Here is a 12,752-nt window from a genome sequence, read left to right as displayed (position 1 = left end):
CAACAGTGTTTCATACTCATGATGCCCTTTGCATTTAAAATTCTCAATTTTTTTTATTTTTATTTTTTTTTTATGCTGGTGACCCATTTAAATCAAAGAGAAAATCAGTGGCACGTTCAAAAACAGGTTTAATTCCACAGGTGCCCTGACTTCCCAGTGACAAAAGGAAACACTAGTATTTTACAAAAATAAACATTCCAGACTATCGACCTGTTCTGTCTGGTTTTTTTTAAAGGAGGTGCAGATATATCTACAATACAGAAACATACCATTTTGTATCTGGAGTAATGTGTTCCTTAGTTGGAATAGTAGGGTAAAAAACAAAAGGAAAAGAGCTTCATTCAATTGTGCTGTTTGGCAGTTCTCACTATTTATTTAATATCAGGCTGTCTTTGGGCAATCTGAATCAGACAATTTGGAGAGCTTTCCCTCTAAAACCCTGCCAGACTATTACTACTAGGTATCTTCAATAAATTAGAATTCCTAACTTTGAATAAATTATTTAACAAATTAAATGAAGAACAGATGTGTGCATCAGATATTCTTAATTAGATCCCTTAGCAAAAAATGAGGCAATCCACAATTCTAATTTTAAAACCAAACCAGCATTTTACTGAACATCTTCTCTTCAATATAACCACGGTTTCTACATAATTTAGTTAGATGTATTTTGAAATTAAACAGTAAATGATTCCAACGAAATGAAACACAAAAAGAAGAAACATTCGTGGACGAATGGCTTTCTGATTCAAGGTTTTTTTACCTCACAAAGTAGTAAGTCAATGATGTGGAAGACCATGCAGAGTGGAAACTTGGCAGTAAAAAGAGTGAGGAACCACTGGGATGCATACATATGAGCTTCCAAGTTGAGGTCTGAGAAATGGCTATACAAGTCTGGTAACTGCTCCTAGAGTCAAGGAAAAAATAAATGCTTCAGTATTACTCATTAATCCCAGTTCTTCATCTACACTGCCAGTAAGTACCAGGTTGCTAAACACTGAAAAACACAACAAAATGAAATCCTGGCTTCTTTTGAGTGATGGAAATATGTTTCTCCATAAATTTCAGTGTCCATGGTTACAGCTTTTAGTAAAATATCCACTGTGGCTTCTATCACAGTGGTCTCAAATAATGTACTGAGATTATACTGAGAAATTATAAAATCTTCAACAGTTGAAAGTCAGAGCAGTTGTGAAATCTGTGTCTTGCATACTGTATATTTTTAAGTTATTCCTTTGCTGTGTCTTGCTATAAATGATTCTGCTACAAAACCCAATGGATACTAGAACAAGGATATCCCCTTGCAGAGCATGAAAGCAACAAAGTGCACAACAGACGATTTCTCTAACCAGGAGCATATATAAGCAACACAAAATAAGCACTGATAATTCTACTGTATGCTGATGATGTATTCCTATTCAGTTAATCAAGTAAAAATCTTTGTTAACATATGTAAATATTGAGAAGACCATATGCTGAAGTTAAGTATCAAATTCATTAGTATGCAATTCTACTCCATCTAGTAGAAAACACACACAATTTGACATCTGATAAAAAAGATCATTAAATTAACTGTGATCTGTTTTGTTTGGTTTTAATATATTTCTCAGAGGTATATACGGTCATCTATGGTAACTGACTCCAGCAACTAGCTTTCACTACGCTAACAGAGGCACAGGTCAAGGCTTAATGGACTGCTAGTAATTCCTCATTAGTCAGAACAAATATGTTCAAAACTTGTTTATTTATGTTAAATTGCTCTGTGAAATAATTCCATCTGAAAAAAAAAGAGCAATGTACTGAAAACACAGTAAAATCTACAACATGACCTACACTCAATTCGTATTTCATAAGCATCAGGTTGTCCTGATTTGCCTGACCTCTTAACCACCAACATAATTCATAGAAAGTAGGACACTGATGGTGGCAGTCCAAAAGACATTTTGGTCTTAATAGAATAGAGATCCTCTCTCTAAGCAACATCACGACATAGGGAAGCGCGAGAGAGCAAGGAAACAGAGAGAGGAAAAAAACCCCAGATATCTACTCTGCTTGGATACAAAGATTAGCAGCAAGATTGGTATATGAAAGACAAAAGAAATTAGAAAAAAATCTGACTCACAATGTTTGGACCCAGATATTGAACTTCCCTGCCTTGGGTCTACCCCACCTCTAAAAGGAGAGGGTTTTTATTGTCCAGTAGTTTATGGAAGCAAAGCATTAATCTCTTCTTCATGCCAATGTTTCCATTTATGAAAGTAGAAGAATTTGTTACCCTGGCCCCACCTGCATTAACTTCTCCAGCTGGAAAAATTTGCAATGGAGATCTTCAAAGTTATTTCTGTAGAGTTCCCTCAAGCCATAGTCATACATTATTTTCACAAATACACAGAACGCCTGCTCCTCCGGCATCTGTTTGGAAAAATACACAAACATAATTTTAAAAACTGAGCTAAGGCTGGAAATGCATTATACAAATACACACACTTAAATATCTTATGCATGATGAATTCAAAACCAGAGATATATTAAAATTTTCAGCAAAGCACTCTGAATGTAGAATTAAGCAACTAAAATCTCAAGGGGACTATTCTCCTTAATGAGCACCTTGATTTGGCTCTGTAAGACCTTCTTTGAAGAAAATGTGGGATGACATCATAGGTTCATGTAAGTATACATCCCTACAGCAGCACAACTGTCATCAGTATTCTTTCTACCAAACAGATATGAGAACAACCAGTACACAACTCGCAGCTACAAAACAACAATTTTTTAAAAGAAAAAAAGAGAGCAACTTGGTTAAAAGGGAAAAAATCAGGAGAACTAAGGTATAACCAACCCTTAGTAAGAATAATGCTTATCTACTTTCATCCAAACCCCAGAACATCAAACTCTCTGAAGTCAGGTTTCCCATGATGAATAAGGAAATAACAAATTTTGCCTTCAGAACCTACTTGTGAGCTCAGGAGGGCTGATCCCATCTATGAACATCATGGCTTTTACAGAAGCCCTATCTCCATAATCTCTCTTTCATTTTGACCAAGATTTCTCATCCAACAGAGTTTTAGAAGGCTGTACTAAAGGATAAGCTGTGTGAGCCACTCTACAGCTACATTTTTTGGCTTGAGTCCACTGAACATCAAATTTGTGGGAAGCCCTGTGTCATCAAACCTCCACGGATAAGACACATATCCCCCCTCTCCCATGCCTTCAGGTATCACAATAATAAGAAAGGCAAAAGCGGAGTCACCGCAGACCCTGAATCAGGTTTTCAATCACATTTAAAAACAACCTTTCTTTTGCAGGCACCTGATTGTAACAAATGAAAACAATTATTGAGTATCAAGAATGACAACTCTTGACCTTTTAGTATATTCACTCATTCAGCCTCTTGCCAACCCCTTATCAAATATCAGCAATAGATAAAAGCTCAGTATTTTCTTCAAAGAGAATTTTAGTCTCTTGGTATTTACCTCCAGGTTTTCATCTTTTATGGTTCTGCCTATGATTGTGGCCTGTCTCCAGGGCCATGGGCAGACACTTTCATTTTCAGACAGCACATATGAAAGTAACTAGTTAGCATAAAGAACTGCCAGATCAGCTGCTAGCTACCTGTCCAGGCTAGATCTGCCTGGGACAACCTCTTAGGAATCTCAAAGCTCTTTATCACAATTTTATCTGGATGGAATGATCCCCACTGACAGTGGATAAAAGCTGCAGACAAAGGAAAGGGAAAAAATAATTTCACCCTGACCAAAAGCCTTGAATCTGCTCTATAGTAAGATGAACGCAAATTTCTTTTTTTTTTTTTTTTTTTCTTCAAGGTAACAATTATTTCTAATAAAATGACAGATGCTCATGCACAAGCACACCTACCTTGCATGCTCAGACACACGTGCATTGACAATCGTTCCTCCTCCAAGACAGGGAGAGGGAACAGAGGTGAATAATAGGCTAAAGTCATTTACAGGCAGAGGCCACTAAGTCCTCGCTCTCAGTGGATGGAAGTTCCCCAGTATTACCAACCCCAAGAATTCAAAATCATAAAAATCAAGTTTTCATTTTTGTATTTATTTTAAACAAACTATCTTTTTGGTGCTTCCGTTCTGATTTTTAGCACTTAGATATTTGCCCTGTTCTGTCTTTTCTTTGGAATCACAAAAGCCAGAAATTTACCATTTTTTAAAATTTTAGTTTTTCACAGAGCAATGCCTCTGAGAAGTAGACAACAAGAAAAAAAAAGTCAAATACTGCGAGACTTACAGTAAAATGATTAGAGTTGGCAACACCGTCCCCCCATGATTAGGAGTTACCTGCTCACCTTTGATGGGAATTTCACCAAAGCAGCAAAATCACAAAAAGCCAGGATGGAGGTTCAGGCTACTCAACCATCCCTGAAATGTATCTACACTGAAGATAAAGGATATCCTGTCCCAGAAAAAAGGGAAAGGAAGGGGTCTGGAAATCCATGCACAGATAGAAGAGTTAGAGAGGTTCTTACAAGCATCCACAGCATACAGATTGGTTGGAGAATTTGAGAAAAACAAGAGCTTGAGGACATCCTGGGAAGCTCCCAACTTACATGAGCTCATTGAGACTGCTTCCCTTCCCCCCTTTCTTTGATTATTTCAGTTTAATATCCTATTATGAGAGCAAATGTTATAAAGGGCACATTAAAATGAGGGTAATTGCCATTTAGTATTCCCTGTGTACAGTGCAATTTCTTCTAACTCCAAAAACATTAGAAACAGAGGTGGTTCTCTATAGTAATGACAGCACACAACCGAGAGGAGCTGAAGTATTAATCAAATGTTAAGAATGTGACACCCACTCATTTCTAAACAACTCTGGTATTGAAAATGGCTTATTATTCAGTGGAACTTAAAAGTCCTTCTTTGGGTAAAAAGTTAATTGCAAAATAACTGTTAGATAAGATAATATGTGGGATTGCAATAGTGTGACTAATTCAGGTTTATCCTTAAAGAATCTAAAGCTTCTCTCTAACACCGTCACTGTGTATCATTCTCCTTAAGTCCTCAAGGTGTCACAGATCTCACTAGGAATTACAACTTGAAATAATCTGAATTTGAGTTCTAGATGCTTTAGGAGGTGTATGTGTAACATATATATCACCAACAGCTGACTCAAAATCACAATCTGAAATGTATTTCAACCATGATTAATAAATTATTAATTAAGCCTGACAGAAAAAGCAGGCAAGAGCCTGAGTTGTCATTAGGGTTTTGGGTGGCTCATTCAGATATTCTTTACGATATCCACACTACTTGAATCTGCTGCTTTTCCACTGATACATCAAAGTTAAAGCATCTTGCAAATATAAAAGTTGTTTATTTATCTATCTTTATACATACACACGTGTATATATAGGAAGCAACAGATCAAAGTTTGTATAGTTTTTGGTTACAGGCTAAAACGTCAAGGTTAAAATTCAGCTTTCACTCAAAAGATATTATAAAATGTCCCTAGGAGAAAAAGTCTCACTGAAAATTAATGAGATTGCTTGCTCGGGTTAGCTACTCTGAGAATATCTACCAAAATTAAATTCCCCATAAACACAAAGGGAGTTCACCTACACGACAACTAAATTAAAAGAAAAGATTAACATGTAACAACTCAGTTTCAGGTTTTGACATGGAAGTACTTGACAATTTAACGGATTTCTCCAAGATAAAGGAGATCTGCATTCATAAAAATAGAAACCATTAGTCACTATTTGCCAAAACGTAACAAGAGGAAAATGAATACAGACAAATAAACAACAGTAAATATCTGTCAAATAGCATGTTACAGTACTGATTTTAAAGCTGCTTTGGTTTCAAATATCAAAGCTTTCATTTTGCAATTAACTCACATGAAGAAGAAGCACAGCTGCAAGGAAAGACTGTCCCTGGCAATAGCCAATGTCTTCATCATAGACGGAGTATGCCTAGAAAAAAACAAAAGTCAACATATATTTAAAATGCATGTGGGCATTATCAAAATGTATTATAATCACTGAGCTATGCAGAATAAGTAATACTACGCAGGCTAAAATAATAAAGGGAGCGAAACTGTAACCATTCTTGCATAGGCTTTCAGGGCACTTAAGAAAACATCTACAGGTCACCCTCCATTTTCCATAGGTGCCATATTTGTAAATTTTTATTTTTCAAACAGCATGAAAAGAGTTGGATGCAATTTCCTTCTTCTAAATCAAGGACAATTCTGCTGAGGTCAGTAATGTTGTAATTTTAATGACATAACTAATATGATATGAAGACCAGGTTAGTTTGTGTAGTGTGGAAAGTGCTTGTTTGTTTTTGGAAAAACAAGTCTGACATCATACAAGTATAGGACCTACGGCTGATTGTTGGAAAACCACCGAGAACCACTCTAGCCTGAAAATTTCATCAGAAACAGTTCTTCCATGTCCTTATTATGCTGAAGAATGAACAAGACTCATTTTCCTATGGTATGACTGACATACTATATTTTTTTTTCACTCTTAAAAAAACAAAACAAAAATAACCAACCTTTCCTTCCCTCTTACTTTCCCGAGAGAAGACGCCAGATACTGTTTTTAAAGAGATGCCAGAAGATGTTAAGAATTTGAGGAAACTTGAGAAAGTATAAGCAGCACCAGGACTGACATCGGAGAGAGACACATCCTGAGAGAATATGCAAGGTACTAAGGTTACAGCCAGGGAAAACAAAAGCGCAAGGTCAGAGCTACGGGGAGGAACAAGTCACATGAATCAGAAGATCCACTTTGCTCCCACACCACTTCCAAGACTGTTTACAGATGAGAACGTTTTGAACTGGAACACTCTGCTTATCTTCTTCTTTTTAAGTCTTGAAGGAAATCAAGATTGCAAGTTCACAGGCACGAAGCACAGAGAGACTGCAAATAAACAATGTCAGGTATGCTGGGGAAACCAAGCCCATGGGGATCTACTGTGCAATATTTCAAAGGTGACTCAAAAGGTGAGAACTGTGACTCAAAAAGAGACGTGACTCTCTTCCGGCCAACAGTATTAACATAATTGCAAATAGTTTCTGCCAGAAATGTTGAAATCGAGGCCAAAATATATTTAAAGTCTTTAAACCCCCTTTCCTTTCTCATTCCGATGAGCAAAGCCTAAGAAAGAAATATTTACAAGGAATTCTGCAATGATTCTATAAGAGATTTCTGTAAGGAATATAGCCTGAGTATTCCTTTAAAGGTCACTGTTTATAATCAAGTCATCCATACATTTCCTAATACGTTTGTAGCTTTGTGAAAAACTGAATTTACAGCTCTTTACCATTTGTCTATATTATTTGTCATTCTTTTGAAGTATGTTAGATGGGATTAGTTAGAATCCGAGTGAAAATAATCCCAATCCATTGCTCAGTTTCAGTGGTCAAGCAAATACAAGACTAGTCATATAAATTATTGGGAAAAAAAAAATTAATGAGCCATTACAATCTGCTTAGTAGCTTAAACCAGCTCTACCCACAAAATCAACTCCAGAAGTGTACAACAGCAGACAAAAAACTTCGAACTGGAAAAAAAGGAAAAAGCTAATTTAAAATTACTCTTTAGCTACTAAGTACTGAATTAAGAGAAATTACTTTCGACACTCAAATTAATATTGCATATGACTAATGAGAATCATCTACTGGTTAATCATCATCATCATCTTTATCTATTTGTTCCCAAAATCCATCAGTTTATAGATGCCTAATACTTATTTCTGTAGCATTCTTAAAAGAAGTATTATTTCTGCTTTTGAAAGGCCAACTCTACTTAGAAACAAATATGCAGAATTACAAATTACAAATCTGATCTGTGATTTCTTCGTATTATAGTAAAACACTTCTATTTTCCTATAAAAAACTCCAGGATGAAAAATTAATAGTGAATTATTAACGCATGGGTGTATTCTCCGTTGTAAAAAGCCTTATTAGCACAATAGCTAATAATTTGCTGAAAACAACAATAAATTAATTCAAACAAGTTTTAAAATAACTATTGAGAAATCAACACACTTGAGCAAATAAACTGCCTTCAAAACTGACATAGATTAAAAAGTTAAGAAATTTTCCAGAAATAAAAAAATACTCCATTTGAGATTGTGAAAGAAGTTAAAATTATGGCAAAAGAGGGAAAATGGGGAGGGTGCAAAAAAAAGCCTCACTCTGCATATTGAACATAAAAATATGAAGGAAGGCCAAGAAATGTTCTCATAATCAACTTCCTAAACACATTAAAACCATCAATAAATCCATTTCAAACACATCCAGAGCAGGAAGGCAAAGCCTCTACTTGGAAAATACATGATCAAGGTAGAAAAGTTTAAGTACAACTACAGCAGAAAATCCTCATGAACTTTCCTTGTGTCTGTTTTATTACAGAAGAATCACAGGGGTTGTCATCCTGCTGGAACCATTTCTAAGAGGGGATGTGTTGAAGGATCTGTCTCCAACTGAGTATCAGAAGAGATGCTAAATTAAAAGGAATAAAAATAATAAAAATTTATTAAGAACAGACAGTATTCGCTCAAAACCTTGGGTGGGGTTGGAGGGGTGGGAATCACTAAACTGGTAAACCATTAATTCGCTTACTAAATTTTGTAAAATTTGTAAAATTTATTTTAAAAATCTGTAAAAAGAGGTGATACGTAGAACTAAAAATCAATGAGTACTGGACAATTTGGTCTAAAAAAAATATTTCAAATTACTTAGTAGACACAGATATACATAGTATATAAGAGAGAAAAATGTCTGAGGGCCCCATTAAAAGAACATCACCATTAACAAATCTTTGAAGCAACTAACAACTAGGAAGAAAATATTAACTGCTTCATCTGTTTGCTTTTTGAAATTAATTTCCACTAGGTCCATCACCAAAACCAGATCTTCACAAGCAGCTGTTATTAGATACATAGATACTAACTTCAGTTTGGCTTGAGAATTAGATCAAACCGAGAAAGATTCTGCTGTTAAGTCAAAGCATCATAATCCTGGCAACTAAAGATTTATTTTTTAATGAAGTCTCTAAATCTACATGATTTCATTGTATTTGCCCAAAGCAAAGAGATTTTTGAAGCTTTATGCATGTTACATTTCCAAATACACTTTTTTAGTTTTAAGTAACCTATGGGACTTGATATTACTGAAATATAATGTAATTAACCAAAACAGCCTCAAAAATAAGGGTGCTGCCTACAGATATCACCACAATATCATATTATTAAGAAAAGATCTAAGATTAATTATTTAAGAGTTATGCTTTTAAGGGACTGAGGAGCATTAACTTTGTCTTTCCACATGAAATACGAAAACAAAGCAAAATCCCAAAATCCCTATTGCCATTGCAGTCACTGTAACTTTGTAATTTCAAGAGAATGGGATTTTTCCCCATGACAACCTTCAACAATTTTGCAGTCTTTCAAGTTATTATTTTCTTAAGCTCTTGGGGAACCTCCAATCACAATTCTCCAGTTAACTGAGATTTTAAATATTCTCCGTCTCATAAATGGGACTTAATGAAGATTCTGCCTTGAAGCCTACTTTCATTCATTTTAACTAAATGAAGATCTCACCTAGAGAATTAAAACATCTTTTTAATAGTTATCTGTCTTCTGAAGAGAAGAACTACTGTGCAGTTATAAGTACAACATCATTAGAAAGTGAATACTTTGGAAGCAACAGAGTCTCCTCAAATAAAGTTGATGACAGAGAACCACCTGCTTCCTGGGAAAGTGAATGAAGAGTCTAAAGATGGACAGAAATTCTCCTCTAAAATAATTACTGCAGGAAAATCTCCTGAGATCAGGATCTTCTGCAGATATAAAAATTCCAAGTAGCACTTGAAAGATGAATGGAAAGGTTGCTGATTTGAATTTAAAACCTCAGATTTGAGATTTCTGCTACTACTATGTGTAAGTCCCGACAGTTTCTAAAAAGCAGGAGTAGGGAGTATACGTCTCAAATTCCAGAATGAAATGGTTTTCATCATTTTGCATCATCATAAGCATGAAAATGCCTGCTTATATTTGCCAAAGGTTCAAATGTGCTTAAAGCAACAAGATGTGAAAAACTAATTAGCAAATAATGAGCTTACAATCACATTGCCAACTTGCCTTTACAGAGTAACTCACTGACATTAGAAACGAAGCATTACAATTATATTAGAAACTAAAAAGAGCTCATAAATAGTATTTCTTTCATGTCTGCCTCATACAAAGGTCTTACATTTGCCAGAGCTTTCATTCCTCTCCCTGCCTGCCCCCCTACACTTCAGAGCAGTGCAGAGGGAAAGGCATGAGCAGAGGCTCTACAGATCTCCATCTCTCGTCCGCAGTAACGGTATCTCTCTTGTCAGTAATAATGTCTCCTGGCACAGGCAACGCTCACTTCTCCCAACAAGCGACAGGCACACACTGGCACAATGCTTGTTGACAGCTATAAGAGAGATCCAGCATCTGTGCCCCAGGAAAAAGGAAAACGTTACAGGAATTGAATGCAACTTTTTGGGGGGAGAATTACAAGCTTGATCTGCTCTCGTTACTTTGTGTCGCTAACAAAATGATAAGAGACTATGCAGGGAATCTACTCAATATTTGATACAGGCACAGCTCTGTGCTGAAGTCTGTTTTAGTAGAGTTAAAAGACTTACATGGTGTCTGAAAAACAGACTGTCTCAAGAAAACATCTATACTTTGATGCAGACTTCTCAGGCAACAAGGTATTTTATGACACACTTGGTCGATGAATAATTTTAGTGATAGTAAAATTTAAAACCCTGTATCTAAATTTATTATAAGGCTAACAGTCTGAAAGTAACAATACTCCTGTGACTGCAGCATTTAGGATGTATCATATTATACAAGGAATCTCTGTGTTAACTGAAAACTGTATTTTTAGAAATTAGTTACTCATTTATTGAGTATCAGGGAGAGGCACATGTGTGTTATACAATATGCCTCCCCCAGAGCTATAAGGGCTGAGAGAATGAAGAAATCTTCACATTTATTCAGGCAGGCCTCTGAGCATACTGAAGACTTCACTCTCTTTCTAGCATTCAAGATTCAAAATCCTGACCTTTTCACTAGTACAGTCTCAGCAGAAACCCCATATGCAAGAGCAGTACTACTGCTTCCTTGCTGAGCACAGATGCACAGAGAAGGAACCTTATTAATATGCAAATGGGAGAAGATAAGATAACATTAAAAATCCTTTGCATGAAACAAGACAACAATATTTACTAAAATTACTCTTCAACCCAGGAGCAAAGAAAATAAACAACTAAAAATAGATGAAAAACAATTCTTAACTGATTCTGTTTATGCTCCTATGTTTACTCTAAAATTGGCAAATAGACTCCTATAGGAAAGAAAAAGATCTGCTCACTGACAAATAATTAAACCAAAGTGGACACATACTGAAACTTCCCATTTGTACATCTGAGGAGATACTAAGGATTCAAAGGTGTGGAAGAATATGCGGATGCTGAGAAGAGGTGATCATCTGAAAAAAGATGATGCAATGAAATGGAAATGAAAATGTGAAAAAAGGTTGAAAGTTAGACAATCAGTTTATAGGACAGCACTAAGGAGCAGTTCTGCCATGCTGAAGGATGAGCAGAAGAATAACCCATCATTCGCAGCTTATCGCAGTATAGAAGCTACTGGTCACAGAAGAGCAACTCAAAGACATTTTCACATTTCAATTATACAGCAAAGAAAGCCAAAAAACCCCATATTGGAGCCCATTCAGTATTAGCTTTGATAGGAAAACAGTTTATTATTCCTTCTACTAATGTGGGTACCAACAAACAGACAGACGTTGGAACGATGACTAAAACGGAGTGTTTTGTTTCACAGTAAACCAGCTATAACTGATCCTGCGCGTAAAACATTCAGGCGATTATGACTGAGATTAGGAAAAAATTACAAATTTGATCAACCAAGGATATAAGTGTTAAATAAATAAATATGTCATGATACAAATGATACATATCCTTCCGTAATGCCCTTGTTTACAGCAAAATACTAACATCAACTTAGAATCTCTGAAAAGCAATACAACCATTTTCAGAAAAACAGGGAAACGTTGTGTCTATTTTTCCAGTGTGTCCTGTAAGAACACTCACTGAGCTAACCTGATTGATTTCCCCACAACATACTACCTTTCTCCTATTAAAGTCACAGTGGTTGGTTGTCGAATAGGAGTTACTTTAATCAAAAAAATTAGAGAAAACACATCTCACGTTAAATTCTGCACTGCATACGCTCCAAACAGTTGAGAGGACTATTTCTGCCAAGTGCTTTGATTCCCTGGAGCATTGAGCTGTTAACTACATATGCACGCATGGAAGTAGGTCGAGAGTACTATTCTGTTATGCATTGTAACGCAGAGAATGAGCTTTTTAAATACAGCTAGAATTCACATGGTATTTAAACAGAAAGAGTGCAAGAAACAGAACTATCTTCCCAAAGATGTTTGCTCTGTGCAAATCTAGCTTATGCAGTGTCCCCCAAGTGAAATCTCCAATCTAGAATCTGAAACTCTTTCATTCCTTATTACCATTGTCAGCCTTAAGGTTTATTTTTAGATACTTTGCCACATAGATGTTCTGCAACCAAAAAAGTTTCCATCTTTCCTGATTTCCTACTGTTCTGAAGAAGAGATTAAGAGAGAGAACTAAAACTGACAGACCCGTTAAAATGAGGCAGAGAGCTTTTAATGGTTTTCCTTTTTATCTG

General features: G+C 35.8%; 1 protein-coding gene across 2 annotated transcripts in view; it reads right to left on the bottom strand.

Annotated features, from left to right (window-relative positions):
- Window positions 1–12,752, bottom strand: part of RABGAP1L (RAB GTPase activating protein 1 like) — a 257,373-nt gene that overhangs the window by 98,120 nt on the left and 146,501 nt on the right. For both annotated transcript variants that reach the window (XM_074152248.1, XM_074152246.1), the window contains 3 exons: window positions 5,873–5,947; window positions 2,287–2,412; window positions 764–907 (listed from right to left, as the gene is read on the bottom strand). In XM_074152248.1, coding sequence (XP_074008349.1) covers window positions 764–907; window positions 2,287–2,412; window positions 5,873–5,947 — 345 coding nt within the window. The remainder of the gene's footprint in view (window positions 1–763; window positions 908–2,286; window positions 2,413–5,872; window positions 5,948–12,752) is intronic.

Source organism: Numenius arquata, chromosome 8, assembly GCF_964106895.1.
Source record: "Numenius arquata chromosome 8, bNumArq3.hap1.1, whole genome shotgun sequence".
Lineage (NCBI taxonomy): Eukaryota > Metazoa > Chordata > Aves > Charadriiformes > Scolopacidae > Numenius > Numenius arquata.
This window is presented reverse-complemented; position numbering and strand designations above follow the sequence as displayed.